At 37.9% G+C, this 18,154-nt stretch overlaps 1 protein-coding gene across 2 annotated transcripts; it reads left to right on the plus strand.

Annotated features, from left to right (window-relative positions):
• The first annotated feature begins 12,240 nt into the window (after nt 1-12,240).
• Nucleotides 12,241-18,133, plus strand: Dmrta1 (DMRT like family A1). 2 transcript variants are annotated; one of them, XM_029561531.1, is made up of 3 exons: nt 12,241-13,280; nt 16,864-16,947; nt 17,038-18,133. In XM_029561531.1, the coding sequence occupies exons 1-3, from the start codon at nt 12,677-12,679 to the stop codon at nt 17,694-17,696; spliced, it is 1,347 nt and encodes a 448-aa protein (XP_029417391.1). In that variant the 5' UTR covers nt 12,241-12,676; the 3' UTR covers nt 17,697-18,133. The 2 variants fall into 2 exon arrangements, with proteins under 2 accessions (XP_029417391.1, XP_008827159.1); XM_008828937.3 differs by having other exon boundaries at nt 16,864-18,133.
• Nucleotides 18,134-18,154: the final 21 nt, after the last annotated feature.

Consider the following 18,154-nt stretch of genomic DNA (forward strand, 5'->3'; position numbering starts at 1 on the left):
CAAATGAATTTCTGCCCCTGGTCTGCAAAATCCACAAACCTCCTTTGCTCACGTTTCTCAGGTCCATTTGTAAAGATGGCCAAAGAGACTGGAATGATCTATTCTGTTCTTTACCAAAGCAGGATAGGATTTTTTCCAAGTTCCTTGTGAGAACCTAGTTCAGCTCCTGGAAGAGACAGTCACAGAGGTGTGGTGATTTCCTCCTGTTTGTAACATTCAGACGTGTGCACACTGAGCACTATCTCAGCACCAATTCCTTGGAGAAACCTGGACTCTTTCTTCTTTTCTGGCAAGTGTAGATTGTATGCTAATGTGTCTCTTTGGTTTGGGCTCTGGGGAAATGTATGCTCTGAGATTTCACTTCCCAAATACGTTGAAGAAGAGTTGCTGAATTTTTAGTTTTTCAGCTTTTTACTTGTTGCTAAGGTGAGGTAATGGCTTTCAAGGTCCTTACTTATCTGATTGGAAAGTGGATGTCTCTAAAGTTGCCCATTATTTATTAACAATTAGTGATTTTCTATGATTTGAATGACTCTGGATTTCTCAAACTATAACACCTTAGAGAATGTGGTAAAGAAATTTTGGCATGATGGGTGGTGTATACCAGTAATCCCAATATTTTGGAATCTGAACAGAAGGATGGAAAGTTCAAGGTCAGCCTGGTTTAGAGATATCTGAGGGGAGAGGGAGAAGATGAAAGGTGAAGAGAAAAAGTCAGAAGAGTTTTCTTATCTTTTGAAAAATGTAGAAGGAGGTGCATGATGACAAAATAATTAGTACTGTTAACATAACTAAGCCAGGTCACATTTTCTGAATATATTTGCCATTTCCCCAGGCATTTTGGCATATGTTATCACATATTTAATTCCCATATACATATTCTATATTAATAAAAATTTTTAAAAAGTTACTAAAAGACACAAAGTAATGATCTTCGTTATGGCACTTTCAGTCAGGTGTGTCAACACAGTTTGCTCTTATCCTCTCACTTTCCTCATTCGTCCTCTCCCTTCTTTTTGTTTAAGTTTTAAAATTTATTTGTTTGTGGGCTAAATGTGTGATCACGTGTCACAGTGTGTCTGTCAGAGGACAACTGGCAAGAGTCTGTTCTCTCTTTCCACTATGTGGATCCCAGGGATTGAACTCAGGTCATCATCAGGCTTGGTGTAAAGTGCCTTTACCCACTGAGCCTTCTCGTCGGCCAATACCTGACTTCTGGTGTGGTATCCTTCTTCCCTCAAGTGGTCCCGCATTCTGCTTTGATTTCACATATAGTTCACTACCCTTTCTTTTCTCCCCTCCCTATCTCTAAATAGAAAGACATAGTTTGAGGGAAATGAAATGTCTTACCAAGATGATGTTAATGGTAAGGATAACAGAGTTGGGTTTGAGCCTTAGTCTTTCTGACACGATTGTTCCACTTGACAATCAAGCTTGTAATACAGGTGTTATTTCTTCTTTATTTGTTAAAATAATTATTATTTCTTTGAACTTCCAGATGAAAAGTTGTCCTTAGAAGCTAAGAGGAGAGATAGAGAGATAGAGATGCTCTTGTTGTAAAATTCCTACATGTGGTCATGATTATTAAAATGAAGAGTTTTCAAGTTTACTAAGTGGTATTGTTTCTCTAAAATTCTATCAACAGTTTCAGCACCTTGAGACAGCTAATATTTTTATTCTAGTCTTACTAACTACAATTAATTTAAGTACTCTACCTGTGTTTGCTATATTTAATCACTGAGGGATGAATTGTTTTTCATATTTAATTGCTACGTTTGCCCATCTGTCAAAGTGCTGTAGGTTCTTAGTGCTTGGTGAGCTGGGATGTGACGAGGTTAAGAAGGGCTGAGAAGCAAGGTGGCTAGATAATGCGATCTTCAGTTTTTCAAATCACATTTAAAATAAAGTAATGAAACCTGCTATTTGGCATTGGAATATATTGATGGCTATATCTGATACCAAGAGGCACATGTATAAGTGTAGGTTGATATTTTGGCAGCCAGATCTCACTTTAACTTGTTCAAAATATATCATTTTGAAACTAATGGAGTATAAAATTAGAGCTTAACACGCAAACACTCTAAATCTACAAAATTCCAATAGTTGAAAATGATTGTTGATATTAGTTTTCTTTTTGTGCTTAAAAACATTGCTACTCTAGAATTTTATAAGAGCTCAATTTTATTTTTCTAAATCACAAGATTCAGGTAGACATGATCATTTTGCTATAATACTGTGACCCAAATTCTCTCTGGGTCTCCTGCCCTATCAGACAAACCATATAATATATTTTATGTGAGTTTATTAACTTACAAAGGAATGAGTACCCAGTACCTAGCCCTGCTCTGCAGCGACTCAGAGCCTGCCTTATCAGACTGCTCCATGCCCATAGCCCCACTAGCATTCGCTCACGCCTCAGGGGCCAGCGATCTTGCCCCCGGTCCACAGGGAGTCAGTCCATTGTGTCTTTGAGTTGCTGTGCTGGCTGCAAGTTTCCTACACCATCAGGATCTACCGGGGGCTCCTGGCTTGCATCCCAGATGGCTCCCAGCTTCGCTTCCTACTTCCTCCTCATGTCAGGCCCCGCCCACTGGAGGAACCAGCTGATCGGGAGGCAAATACTCACTATAATTTGTTGACATTTCCATGAAGAACCTTATTCAGGAGACTTTGTTTAAAGAAATATTCTTTTGACATTTGGGGTCATGTGACTAAAAGCAAGAGAAGTCAATAAGGAAATCTTTATATATCAAACATTTGCCCTTGGTTCTGAAATAGGAAGAAAAATGCCTTTCTAGCATATTTGATTTTGTATTTGCTGATACATGGGCCACCTCAAGATTCTTTCCTCACATACTAACTGTAAACAGTATTCAGGGATAGTAGAGTTTTCACAGGAAACAAATCTGGATTTGCATATAACTTTGTGTACCCATTTAAAATTTTTTTCAAATAGTGAGTGAAACAACTATCTAGGAATGAGTTGGGGTTGGGTGAAAGCTTCACTATCACTGAGCATGAGTTCTGGCATAGAACAAATATTTAAATGTTTTTTAAATAAATGTATGAGAAGTTTGAGGACAAATTAAGGCAGTCATTTTTCTTCTAGAAAATATAAGTAGCATGAAGAACTAAACTGTCATGTATAAAACAAAAATGCAGCCTGAGCAAAGCCTTACCCTTTTTATAGCACCTGAAATGTTAACTCTTAAGCTCACAGAATAAGCAGGTCACTACTTCAGTCTAGAGTGTAAGAAGTTCTGGAGAAAGAACTGGTCAAAGAGGGCCAAGACTTCTTGATTTGGCCCAATATTTGACACTGAAACACAAACTTAAAAAAATATGTAGGGTATCACTGTGTAGTCCTGGCTGGTTTGGAACCCAGTTATTTATGCCAGGGTGCTATCAGACTTGTGGTTCCTATCTATCTCTATCTCTCTTCTTAGTTTCTTAGGACTAACTGAGACCCTGTGAGGACTACATTAATCTTTTTCAAAGATGGTAGCCAATATGACCTGGTTATCTTCCCCTTAAAAGGCTCTACCCTCTCTCAATACTGCCATGCTGAAGATCAAAGTTCTAGCATATGAATCTTTATGACATATTTGAACTTCAGCATGCTTTTAACAATTTCAAAAAATGTGAATTTCATTTTCAGAAGCAAAGCATTTTGCTTTGGAATTCATTAAGTGAAATTTGAAAGCTCCACAAGGAATTTTATATTGGCAGTAGAGTGATTACCAAGCAAAGAAAAACACGTCTTTCCCATAAGTCTTTGAAATTTCTCAAATTGATGGGAATGTTTGGTAGCAAGAACATATATTCAAGAATATGAATTATTATTTAAGTGAAATTGCTGCATTTTACATTCCTAGGGCTTATTTTCATTCTGGTTTGGATCACTTTTTAAAATTAAAACATAAATATAGATAGTGTATTAATTGTAATCTATCAACAGAGAAAAGCACTCAGCATTCAGCTTGCTTTGAACTCTACACTGTTTGATGCTATGTTGAACTCCCATAGTATGCTTCAGAGACAGCTTCAATTTGACACCTGTGCTTTATGAGCTGGAGGGTTCTGTAGTGATTAAAAGAGGAATAGTAGAATTTTAAATCAGGAAAGGAATTTAGAAACTATTTTATGGTTCTAATTTCAAAGTGGGCTTAAAACTGCGACATAAAATTTTGTTCTATGTGAACATGTCCAGGTTCTCAGAGAATACACTGGATTCTTGATATAACTGACATAAATTGAGTATCTAAAACTACATGTAACATATGAGCTAGCTGCTGCCTTGGGAACCTAAGTCTTTCTCTAAACCTGATAAAACTGTACAAGGGGTGAGTGATGATTATGATTAGGACATTAATTTCACTCTGAAGTCCATAATGTCAAAATGGACACTAGAAGTTTTCTTTACTTCATTTATCAGGCTCTGTCTGATGTACAGCTCTACTGGATGAGTCAGACTCTTTGGTAAAGTTTTAACTCTTCACGAGAAAAACTCAGAAAGGGAAAATGGAGTTATACATCTTTGTACTGGAAAACATTAACAAACAGTCATTAAAATATCACTTATCAAGTTAGATGCTGAGAGGAAAGATACGTTTTCATTTTACATTGCCCTGACTCTGTGCTGTCATGATCAGTTCAAATTCAAGAACTGGAAAGTGTTAGTTCTTTTTCTGTTTTTCTATTTCAGAAGTGAAGTGAATAAGCAACTTGATATAACACAGCTGCTACTTCCATCGACTTAATGAGTTTTTCAACGCACCCCCCTGTACCTCAATATTAGAGGAACACATGGTGCAGTTAATGTCTAAGAGTCAATTTATTTGACTTTTTATTGTGAATTTTCCACCTGTGATGTCAGTTTCTTTGAGAAATCCTGTTTGTTTATGTACAAATGTGAAACTTCTTTCAAAGTCAGTCAGTGTCATCATATTTTATTACAAAAATTAACAGAAATGCTTTCTGGTCCCTATAGCAATTCTTCCTGAAGAAATAGGTAATTTGGGTATATTTGAGAATTCATTTACATTAATTCTTTGTTTGCAAGCAGTAGAAGGTAGTAAGAATAAACATTAACATCTATCTGTTTTAAGGTAACCAATTGGTTTTTAAAACAAGCAAATAGGAACTCCCTATGCAAGCATTTAACTGCTTCCCCTAAGACCAAATGGCAGGGCTTCACAACAGCTCTATTGAGAGAGAAAAGTTAACTTTGAAATCAGAAAGGAATGAAAATGTATCTAATTCATCTTGGCTTGTTCTGAAGAATAAAAGGAAAAGATGTTTCAGATTTCTATTGGGAAAAGTACCAGAAAAAGTCCTGCTTTGACTTAGGGTTTACTGCTGTTTACATGGGTGGGGAAGAGACAAACAACAGAGCAGAGTAAGAGCATTTTCCTGGTTTACTGGAAGGTCTGAAAATGAAGGACTTAGGAATTCCTATTTTTAATTTGTAAACCTCATACGTTCCTTTTTAAATGGGACTGCTGTTAGCTGAAGGGATGTCTCCACTTTCAGAGCATCTGATGGATGAGTCGGCCAACAGGGGCCACTTCTGAGACACTATGTCACTACCAAGGCTTCCCAACAAGTTTTTGGGCTAATTTGAGGAACATATGATGAATATTCATTTCCTTCCTTAAAATGGGCAAAAATGAAGACTATAAATACCTCAGAGTAGAAGAATTAGGTATGTTGAGATTAAATTCACCAAGTTAGATAGCCATTCATGCCGATACTTGCAAACAGTTGTTTAAAATGGGAAAAATTTGTGTTACAATATTAGATTAGCCTTTCCCTATGCAGAAAATTAGGGCAGTTAATGTACTAAAACACTATTTTATCTTATCTGTAAGCAATTATATGTTGTTGTCTCTAAATAATTTGGAAAGTACTGGCATGTAGTGAGTTTCTCAAATAATTTTTCCTTTAAGAAAAAAACTTGCTATACTATAAAACACTTTGTTTAATAGTAAACAAAACTATAGCAAATATAATGAACATTAAAGTACACTTAAGAAGAAATCACATTCCAACTTTATAAACTCCAGTGAGAAAACAGAGGTTAGACTTTTTTTCAGTGCAATGAAAGTTAAATCTCAACTTGCAGGTAAGCCATATAGTATACATTCTTAAATTTCAAAGATAACATGGGATTTACTATATATTGGGTCTTTAAAATGGGTACACAGAAGGATGGTGTGAACTGTTCCTGGAATTTTTTTTTTTTTTATATATGATTCCAAAAGAATTTTTGGAACTTTTTCAACTCTTTTAAGAACACAAGGTAAAAGTTTTATTACAAAACCCACACATGCCCTTGACAAAGGACAAGTTTTCTAAATGTAGATGCTTGAACAAGGCAACTGAAAAACAAGAAGGGGCAGGAACAATATTATTACTGTGTCTTTTTAATACTTTTATATAATCTGAGCTTTGCGGCTCCTCTATTAAGAAACATTAATTTTCTGCCTTTTATTCCCATTATATGTGCCCCAAACTCCAGGAGAACAGAACCCAATGGAAACCTAGGGGTGCAGCCTCCTATGTCTGAAATGTGGGTGAAATAAATGAGAAATGGGAAACGTCATTTTCTGCCCCAATTAGCACATGAATCACATGTAGATATCTTTTGTTTAACTCTCATAAAACTCACAGGTATTCAACTGTCTCTGCAATTAGATTCTAGCTCACATTTTAATAATTTTTCAACAGCTTTTCAGTCGTGCTTCTTGGCTGGCTTACTCATCTTGATTACGGATGTAGGATATCCCCGATTTGGAGGCATGTTTCGTTTTTCAGGCCCTCCTTCTAACTGTAACCTGCTCATTTTGCCAGTTATGCTGTCTCACCCTATACCAAGAAATTATATTTTTAATTGATCTTTTTGCAATTTTCATACAATATAATTTGATGGTATTTAGATTTGTGTGAGAACAGACAAAGCAACAAAATAAAACAATCTATTCTATTGTATTCCTCAAGTTGTATCCCCTGAAGATGGGGAACAGCAGCCTTGGTACAAGTGGGCTTTACACCATCCTAGAGCAAGGGGCATTGACAATGCCCTCCACTGAACAAAGCTTTCCTAAGACCCACAATGCTGTGGTTACTTACACCTTTGGCATAATATATTAGATCTCAGTTTCATCATATCAGGAGGAGGATATGTTAACTAGGAGGAATGGGTTTAAAAGAACTGATACTCCTCAGCTAATTATATACAATGGGAAACATGTCACTATTTCTCTCAATAGTACTCTAGAAAAGGCCGTATTCCAGAGGAAGTTTATTTCTTCCCACACCTGGGTGCTTAGCTATTTGATAAGCTCTAGTTAAAAGTTTTGCGGGAAAACATTTTCATCTTTTTCTTTAAAATGGAGAATAAAAACAAAATAAATATCGCAAGGTAGAGGTATTAAGTATGGTAATATTAAGTGTGGAAAATGAGGTTAGAATTTATGTCACCCTGCAGAACATAGCCTCTTAATTATGGTAATGCTCAATACCATCTTGAACAAACCGAGAAAAGATAAAATGCTATTAAAAACTGGGTCTCCCCTTCTGACAAAACATGACATTACAACAAATATTATGGCTCTGGGAAATCTTAGAGAAAATGGATTGTCAAAGGTATGCTCCCATATGTTCTGAAGACAAAGAGTGACTTGTATATCCCAGTGCTTGAAAAAAATAGTGTAGAAGTTTTCCTCTAAAACCCTCAGTCCTTTGACAAAGTCTTCATTCAGTGTAACTGTGTAAGTTCCCTTTTCCTTATCAACAGGTTAACAGAGAACATGCCACACTCTCTTCTTTCCTGGGCTTCTGTCAATCGCATTCTGGCCTCATTTTCTATGGTTTTCACCTTTGTATACTCAATTACACACCACAATGCGAGGTTCTTCTAGGCTCGTTTTTCATTTCAAAGTTGTCTATATTTTACCTTTTAAGTGATTCCTAAATCAAAGTAGTATTTGGAAAATGATCTGGAAGAGTAACACTAATCAAATGAAGAAAGTTAAAAGGCTATTTTTAAAAAATTGAATTGTAGATATAGAAATAGAACTATTTTTAGAAGAACTAGAAGAATTAACATGAAAACTCCCAGAAATCTACATGCAGACAGAAAAGTCTTAGGATTGTCTTCTGATGGGCCTTTATCTCAGGAGAGGAGCTGTGAAAGAGAAAAATGTGGCTGCACTTTCACCATGAGAACCTGAATGTTGCTAGTTGAGCTTGAAGTTTCTCTATTTTTAGATAGCTGCAATGAGAGATGCCTTGGAAGAGGATTAGTAATGAGATTCATCAGAGGGCAAGAAAATTAATGAATAGCTTCACACTAGATACAACAAATGAAATGAAGCACAGTTCGGAAAACATCCTTGGAGATGATTCAATGTCTTCTCTTGCCAATGGAGAAAATAATGCTGGGCAGATAAATGACTGCACTTAGGTCTTATAGTTGGCTTGTGTCGGAGACAGATCTGTACTTAAAATTGCAGACCAGCACCTCCAAACAATTTGTTCAGAGGTTGGCATGGCATAACACCAACAAAATGTCAATTGACTTCCAGAGTCTAGGGTGAATAGAGAATTAGAATGGCAACAGAATTGATCTTTTTAGGAAAGAAGACGAAAAATGCTTTGGAGTATGGGAGTAATTGTATTTATCAGTTTCCTTCTCATATACCTCAGCAGTTTCCATTTATTGGATGACTATTTAGCTTACATTTGGAAATGCAATAGTTGTAATACTTGCACATAGTTTAATTAATAACATCATCTTTTCACTCGATGAGACTGTTGTCATGTTAAATTGTAACTATTAAGATCTTCTTAGTGTGACTTATGAGAAAAGTAATGGTATTTAATTGCTGTCTGATGGATTGAAAAGAAAAAAATATACATATATTTGAAAAAGCATGGAACAAATAGTACTAATATAAGGTAAGGGGAGAGGAGAGGAGGGGAAGGGAAAGCAAAGAAAGGGAGAAGAGCAAAGCATGATGGGGCAGAGAAATATTCAGGTTTCCAGTATATGTGAGGAGAAGTCAAAGTGTGGAAAGTCGCTCCAGTTTTGAGTGCTAAGGTCAGAGTTAATTTTTCTCACTTTGCCTTTATGTCAGTCTATGCTTTCTGCTTATGGTGGTAACTATTTTATAATAGTTTTGCTAGAGTAGGAATGATATATAATAAACTTTAATACTTAATACACATAATTAGATGAGTGTAAGCAATTCAAAAGTAAAATCATTACAATAATTAAAATAATTAGCACTTTGATTACCTCCCTAATTTTTCTTCTTGTTCATATATCCTTCTCCCTATCTCACCACTGGTGGTGAAGTTTCACAAAGATGTCTAGGATTTTTATAAGTTATACTGGATATCTTCTTTTTTTCTTATTTCCTCCCCTTAGAATAATCATTTTTGGCTGAGTATGTTGTAGAATATACCTTTAACACCTGACATTAATAAGTAGTATTCCATTAAACTATTGTAAGTATTCCATTAAGTATTTTTGACAAAATAAAATATGCCACTTTTCTTTTTATGGGTCATGCTTTTTATGTTGTGGCCCCTTTTTTATGATCCAAGGTCTTAAAGGTATTCTAGATTTGATCATTTTATGTCATTTTAAAGACATCTGAGATTGTTTTGAGCTTAATTTTTATATTGTTCTCACATATGAGTAAAAGTGAGTATTTTGTACACAAACATCCAATTTTTCTGGTAAAGCTCGCTGAAAGAATAACCTCTTTCTACTGTGATGTCTCTGTCTGTACCTTTGTCTAACACTAGTTGTATATTTACCTGTAGGTTGATCTATAGTCTGTCACATTGGTTGGTTTCTGTTTTAAAGACAGGGGCTTCCTATAGCTCCAGCTGGCTTGCAAATAGCTATATAGACCAGGCTGCCCTCAATCTCACAGAGATCTGTGTGTCTCTACCTCCTGAGTGCTGGGATAAAAGGTATGTACCACAACTCCTGGCTGGTATTACAGTTTTGACTACCATGATTTTGTAATAATTCTTGGAATGAGGTGATGTTTGAGGTAAGCTTGCCTTGCAACGTTATTCTTTTAAAGGATATTTTGGGATTTGATGAGGTTCTTCCTTTGTACTTTTTTTTTTTTTTTTTTTTTTTTTTTTTTTTTTTTGTCTGCCTCTGCCTCCCAAGTGCTGGGATTAAAGGCGTGTGCCACCACGCCCCGGCCCTTTGTACTTTTATATGAATTTAAAAAGAGTCTGAAAATTTCTGTGAAAAATGCCTGCTGGTTGGAATTTTTGTTTTGCAGATTGAATTGATCAGTAGATCAATTTAGACAGAGCTATTATCATAAAGATGTCTTCTCAACCACAAACATAGAATATTTAATTTGTCAGCAAAATTTTGTTACTTTTCAATTTTTTCATGCATTTCATTAAAAATAGCCTCAAGTGTTTTGTATTTGACTGCTACAGTGAATGGGCTTATTTCCTTGATTAAATTAGTGAACATTTGACTTTATTTCAATTTATAAAAAATTCAATGGCTTTGTATATTGATCTTACATCCTGAAAACTTTCAAAAAGTCATTTTAGTTTTGACTTTTTTTCAGTTTTATGCATATGTGATCTCCTGTCATCTGCAAGCAAAGTGTATTTTATGAAATTCACTCTAGTTTGAATAACTCTAACATTTTCCTTACCTGATTACATTGGCCCTTATTTCTAATATAACCGAATCAAAGTGGACTTTCTTGTTTTGTTTTGCTCCTGATTTTAGAGAGAAAGCTTTTATTCATTCCCAGTTAACTATGCTGCCTTGTATAAGCCAGAAAGATCCTTATTTGAATAAATTTTGCAATCACTAATACATATGCATTTCCCTCACCACGTGTTTATTTGCATCACTTCATTTTTCATTTAAATTGCACACATTTTATTTCAATACATCTACATAAAATTATTTTCACTTTCTTGGAAGGAAAATAATATTTCACTTGCCGTAATTGTAAGGCAATACTGGGATCAAATCTGTAAAGGGAAAGCACTGCTAAAAATCTGGTAGATACTTTTTGTGGGTGCATTAAGAGGTATATTCAGTAAGTCAGGAAAACATTTAAAGATGCTTTTGCTACACTAAACATTTTTCTTTGTGTAGTCAGTTCCTAGAGTGAATAGAAAAACAATTGCTTTATTCAGCAGTTAATTCATATTCTTATGATCGTTCACATAGCATTAAAAACCTACCTCTCATATGTTGGAGATAAGTTTCAAAATAGAGAATCATTATTTCTTAGGCAGGTGTGGAAGTTTGGGCATCAAAAGCACCAGAGTTTAGGAATTTCCAGAGTGGCAGTTATAGTCATTGATTACCAGTATTCATTACCATGAGAATTTAAGACTCACTCCAAAAGAATCAGAGTACTTAGGTTGTGATAACTATATCTTTTTAAAGTTCTCTAGGTCTGTCCAATGTTTAGGGAGGGTGAGAAATCTCTGTGACAGCATAGCATGTCTCTGAAGGAGGAGGAAAGTGGTGGTGGTGGGGTCGTCGTGGTGAAGGTTTGGTGTGGACAGTCAGGACTAATCCAGATTGTCTCAGCTGGATGCATCATGGAACAATTAAATTATCATGGTTACTGGCTGTTTCAGGGTTAGAAATGAATGGCCTGTTATGGCACTTGGATATTTTTTATGCAGAGCTGACAAGAGCACTGACTCTTCCTCCAGAGCAAACCGAGTTTTGTCTTAAATGCTCTTTTGGTTTGAAAGCAGTATGATGTTACATGTATAGTTCATGAGTGCATTTTTGAGAGCATACTGAAAGGACCATCTAAAACACCTTTCTCGATATTTTGCAAGAGAAATGTGAAGTATTTTTGGAAAAGTTTCAACACAATGACTGTCTATAGTTCCAGAGAGGCGATTCAGAGTGACCTTCAGCAGCAAACATTTCAAAACTAACCCAAACTCTTCACATAATCCAAATGTGCACGCAGAAGTAGAAAGAATGCCCGAACAGCAGCTTGATTGGGAATCAATTCTCCCAACTATCCACTTTTTTTCTTAAACATTTTTAAAAATAAAGCATATTTCCACTGAGCAATGATCGGTCTTTCAAGCTGTGCTTTGTCATTAACTCGGGTCACGTTGGCATCTTGAAGACTTGGGAAAAGAGAGAAAGGTAAAAAATACAGATTTTCAAACTTGCTTAGTAGAAGAATGGAGTGGGAGAAAGAACTTCGAATCTTAGTTTAGGACAGTAAAGGGAAGACAGTAGGACTATTTTACAAACTACACATTGAGGAAGTGATGCGGAAGAAAGTGGGGGCAGAAGGTTTCTTTGCGGGAATGGCAATCACAGCCTATAGGGACAGTTCCTAGCGTCTCTCTGTGCCCTCCTCTCCGAAGGTCCCCACTCTCCGCCCTTGGCAGGCAGATCTGGTAGGGCGGGGTGACGGCTCCTGCCTGCCGGTCCTGGCTCGGGAGAATTCAGAGCTGTACCCTGCGGTCGGGACTCCGGGCGGCTGGAGACCTGCAGCACCCTTAGGTCCCGGAGCTCCGGTACCCCGCGGTCTCCCGCCGGGCGTGAGGGAGCCGTCCTCCGCGCCCAGCCTGTCCCCGGGCAGCTCTGCACAGCTCTGGCCGCTCGGCACTCCTCGCCGGAGCCGGGATGGAGCAGTCGCGGTTTGGAAGCGGGGACCACCCCAGCGGCCGACTGCTACCCGCCCCGGGGCTGGGGGCAGCTGCGCCCTCGTCGCTTGCGCCGCCGCTCCAGTCGGGAATCCCGGCTTCCGCAGCTTTCCTGAGGCCTCCGGGCCTGTTCCTGCGGGCGGCCGCCAGCGCTGGCCACGGAGGATGCGCGGCCTCCCCGGGGCCGGACGGGACGCTGGGCTCGGTGGGCCGCGGCTACCCGAGAACTCCCAAGTGCGCCCGCTGTCGCAACCACGGAGTGGTGTCGGCACTCAAGGGCCACAAGCGCTTCTGCCGCTGGAGGGACTGCGCGTGTGCCAAGTGCACCCTGATCGCCGAGCGCCAGCGCGTCATGGCCGCGCAAGTGGCGCTGCGCAGACAGCAGGCGCAGGAGGAGAGCGAGGCCCTCCGGCTGCAGCGGCTCCGGTGCCCTGGACCCTCGGGGTCTGGGGCTCTGGCGTCCCGGGGCGGCGGCAGGACCGAGAACCCCCGGGCGGTGGGCAGCGCTGCCACGGAGGCTGAGCTCGGAGCCGCCGCCGCCTCCAAGAGGCCCGCCACCCCAGCTTTCGAGGTTTTCCAGCCAGGTGAGTGGGCGCTTGGTTTGCTTTTCGCTGAAAGAAAGATTGTTCTGGAGGAACACGTTGAACCAAACAGCACCGCCCTAGAGGCGCCTGGACGGAAAAGTTAGAAAGGCTCAAGTTTTGGAAAACTCTTCTGTGATGTGGACGGCAGCTGGGGTGTTAGGAGTCTATCATTTTCACTAGGGAAGGTCTGTTTCCTTAAGTTAGAGGGAAATGCATGAAATAAGTCAAATTGGGGGATCATGGCACGTAACTCGCCCTGGGAATAGAGAGATGTGCACGCAGGCTGCTTTGACTTTGTGTGAGCAGAACTCAGGCCGGCATTCAGAGAAAAGCTTAGCGACTCTGCGTGCTTTTGTATTCTTTTCAGTGGTGAAACCAGAGGGAATCTTCTGATCTTGCACGGGAAACTTACTGACGGTGATTAGTGTGCAGTTTTTCGCTTTGGGGGCAAAGTTCTGTGGCCAGCTACAAACTGGCAAGAGACTGAAATTAGTAACCCGTCTCTCTGCCCTCTAAGCACTAACTCCAAAGACTTAGAAAGCTCTAGTGATTGACGTGTTAGTTCCCATAGGAACGAATTTTAAGTTTTCCGATTTGTGAAATCACTAAAAATGTCAATTTAAACCTGGAGAGTTATCACCAGAGGACTTTTCATATTCACTCGTTTGGTTGCAAATCAATGGCTCAAATCTCCTGTCTTCAGATATATGAGTAAAGATAGCCTAAATTTCTTTTTTCCCTGCTAATGTAAATTCCATCGTGCTTTCATGAATTTTATAGCCCTCCGAGGGGCCCATGAATAGTGAAATTTCATTTTGATCTTTTTGTTAAAGTCCCAAATAATTTGTATCATATGAAGCTTTGTGATAAATGGACAGTAAATTATTAATTGGAAACTTTCCATGAATTGTGAAAAATGCAGATCTTAATACAGGGTGTAATTTTGAAAAAAAATAATCTATTGAAGTGACATATTGTTTTTGGATTTATATCTGCTTTTGACAAGTGTTCTAGGTTATTTCAATAGATGAAATAGACTGTAAGCTTTTCTCAGGGGAGATCAAGAAAGAATGATGAGAAAAATTACTAAACAAAATTGCCATAAAAGAGAAGCAGATACTAGAATTCTTTAAGCTAGTAGTGAGATTCAGCTCATGGTATTGACAATATAGATTTGTATAGATTTATTTAATGTTTTGGTACCAAAATGTACATTGTACAGGCCTTATTTTATTAGATTATTTTACCAGTGATGATGCCCTTATAAAAAGCAAATGTGTTTCAAAGTGTGCTTCAGTGGCTTTTTAAATTGACCACTTCCTCTTACACAATATCCATGAACTATAGTAAGATGTTGCATTTAATTTATTCTTTCACAAGACAAAGACTTACAGTGATGCAGAGGTGAATAACATTTTCCAATAAAAAAGGAACATTATGTTCAAAAGAGGGAAGACTATAAGCATCTGAAACCACAGTAAAAGGACAAATGTCGAGATAAAACAAAGCTCCAGAACTTGAGAGGATAAAGAGACCGGGAAGTGATATCAACATATTTTAAAGACACTTTATCTTCAAAGTAGTCATATGCAATCAGTATTTCATGTGCTTCCTTTTGTTTTGAGACAGGATTTCACCCATGTAGCCCAGGCTTCCTGTCAGCTCCTAGTAACCCTCCTTCCTCAGCACAGGGATTACAGGTGTGAGCCACTACACACAGCTTGTAATCAGTAGTTCTTTACATATATTTGTCATGTGAGTCCAACATAGTAACAATAACTTATTTTAGAAAAATTTCCAACAGAGATGCAGCTTTGATACTTGCAGTGTTTGGGGGGTATGTTCAGAAAATCCTGTTCATGAGGAGACGTGAGGGAGGCGCACAGCGGTTTATCTGCACATGGCAAATGCCACCTGGTCTGGTTGAAAGCCTTTTGGCTCTTCCAGTGCTAAGTTTGGCATGCTTTAACTTTTACATAAATTATAGACATTTTTATGGGGGGTGATTTTGTGAGTATTTCTTTAAAATCCGGGGAAAACATGAGAATACTCTAAATAGCAGTTGCAGACCACTGCTTCAGGTAGTATTTATATTAGATTCTTGAACTGTAGAGAAAGAAGGTTGGGGAGAAATATTCTGGTTATCCTCTTGGATAGATTTCCTTTTTGGAAATAATGTGTATTTTCAGGGTAAGAGGAAATGCACAGCCAAATAAAAGTTATTTGGTGTGTGTGCATTATGTTAGGTGCTAAGTGTTAGCTTGGCAGTATAGTAATGAAATATTCTTGTTTAACTTATATACTCGACATTTTTAGATTTAAAAAATGAGGTTTATGTAAAACATATTTTAGAAAATTTCCCTTAGTATTGGGGTGTGGGGTTCAAACATCCAATGTATTGTTTCGACGGGATCCATACAGAATGCAATTGTGTAGTAGATGTGTTTTTTAGGGAGACTTGGTTTTAAAGTTTTTTCTTAGTGTTTCTTAGAGATTGAAAAAGAAAATTCATCTTTCACCAAGAGTTATGAAAATAACAAGTTGTTTTGGTCATCCATACACAAAGTGAATGGCACAAGTCTCACATGGTTTGATACAGATATTGCAGGAATCGTTACTGCTGTAAATTTGAAATGGTTTATGGGTATTCCACCTGAAGGCATCTGATTCCTTCTGAAATGAAATAAATGATCTCTTATTTCTCCAAATTATTTAAGTTACTTGACTGATACTTGAAAGTGAACATTAAAAGTTAATTATTGAAATTTAGCATTAGGGGTTGAATAGAATATTTACATTCAAGCTAAGATTCTTAATTTTTATGATTTCTTATCTAAGCCTAACTATTGCTTTTAGTTCTTTTCACATGGTGTCTATGGGAAAAAACCTCACTTAGATAACAAAACTTGAACATTTATGAAAATTTCCCCAGTACTGAGATAGTACTTCATAAATCCTTTTGATAACAACAAACTCTCCTCTTCTGGTACTTAAATTCTAAAGGATTTAAATACTGCATAGCTTCATGATCCTGAAATAACACAAGGAACATTATTCTCCAATCTTCCAGCACCTGCAAATTCAGAATCTTCCTTCCTTCCTTCCTTCCTTCCTTCCTTCCTTCCTTCCCTTTCTTTCTTTCTTTCTTTCTTTCTTTCTTTCTTTCTTTCTTTCTTAATTTATTTATTATTATCTATTATTTATTCCATTTTATGTGTATGAGTGTTTTATGTGCATGCCTGCATGTGTGTAAATACTCCGATGTCATGCAGTGCCTGTGAAGGACAGAAAGGGTGTTGGATCCCTTGGAACTGGAGTTAATGATGTGATGTGGGCACTGGGATTTGAACCTGGGTCTTTTGCAAGAATAGCCAGTGCTCCTAACTGCTGAGCCATCTTTCCAGCCCCTGGAATTATTTCTTAAGCTTGAATTTCATTAAAGTGTTTTAGCATTAATAAATATTACCAATATAATTAGAATGAGTGAATATTCATTCATCTTTTTTTTTTATGAGTGGGCAGTACTAGGTAGGTCTGGCAAGTTTGCCCTTTGTTCAGTTATTTTTTGTTTTCTTTTCTGCAGAACAAAAAGACAGTAACTGTGACTCATGCCAGAGTGGACAAGGAGAACCAGTCTCCAAGACCCACCAATTTTCATCTCCTAAGGGTAATGGTATCACTGGGGAACTACGCATCATGTCATCTATTTCAGAACACTCAACCAAGTCTGACAGCATCCTGTCTCCTTACTCCATAGGGCAATCGGGAGGAGAAGACAGTCCTAGGTCCTTCTCTTCCTCTGATCTGGAATCAGGAAATGAAAGTGAGTGGACCAAAGACTACATTGCTACCAGAGCCAGCCCTTCCACAGTTGCCTCAAGACCAAAAGATCCTCTCGGAATTCTTACCAAGATTTTTCCAAGTTACAAGCGTAGCCGGCTAGAAGGCATTCTACAGTTCTGCAAAGGGGATGTAGTCCAAGCTATTGAACAGATTCTAAATGGGAAGGAACATAAGCCAGACTCCAGGGACCTAGCAAACTCAGATTTGGAAAATACTACTTTTCAGAGAGCTTCAAGTTTTAGTCTTGCTGGAATTGGTTTTGGAACTCTAAGTAATAAATCAGCTTTCTCTTCTCTTCAAACCACATCTGCTTCTTACGAAGGTGATTCAAGTCTCTACAGTTTTAATCCTAGACTAGCATTCAGTCCATTACGCCTGGCATATTCTTCACCTGGAAGAGCACTCTCTGGTTTTATGTCGCCCTACCTAACTCCTGGGTTGGTTCCTGCATTGCCTTTCCGACCAGCTTTGGATTATGCCTTCTCAGGGATGGTGAGGGATTCTCCTCACCTTCCCAGCAAAAACTTAGTAACTGCTGGTAAACTTTATTTTCGATCCAATCAGGAAAATTAATGTCTATTCATTCTCCCATTCTGTGATGTTTCTAGAACTGTGAAATACACACACACACACACACACACACACACACACACACACACAATCTGTTAGTGTACTTCAATAAGCATAAGATGGGATGACTAGGCCTTAAATGCCATTTTTATAAGCATATAATAGACTTTAGACTTGAAGACTCTTCTTTAGCATTCATTAAATCAAAGAAGCATTTGAACACATATGTGCCTTGACTGAACCTATTTCAGTATATATTTTTATTTTAAACTAATGAATTTTCTCCCTAAATTATCATTTCTATTTTAAAATCATAAATTCTTTTATTTTCTTGAAGAGTTGGGCTTAAAGTTATGAAAAGTTGTAAAGAGTGATCCAACATGTTACCAGACAAACCAAAAGGGATAATTGAAAACTGAGTTTAATTCCAAGTGGAATTCCAAAACAACAATTTCTCCTCC

Source organism: Nannospalax galili, unplaced genomic scaffold (assembly GCF_000622305.1).
Source record: "Nannospalax galili isolate Female #2095 unplaced genomic scaffold, S.galili_v1.0 scaffold52, whole genome shotgun sequence".
NCBI lineage: Eukaryota > Metazoa > Chordata > Mammalia > Rodentia > Spalacidae > Nannospalax > Nannospalax galili.

Coding starts and splice junctions, on each gene's coding strand:
- Dmrta1 (XM_008828937.3), top strand. CDS start 12,677: ATGGAGCAGTCGCGGTTTGGAAGCGGGGACCACCCCAGCGGCCGACTG. Junction 13,281..16,863: donor TTTCGAGGTTTTCCAGCCAG/GTGAGTGGGCGC, acceptor TCTTTTCTGCAG/AACAAAAAGACAGTAACTGT.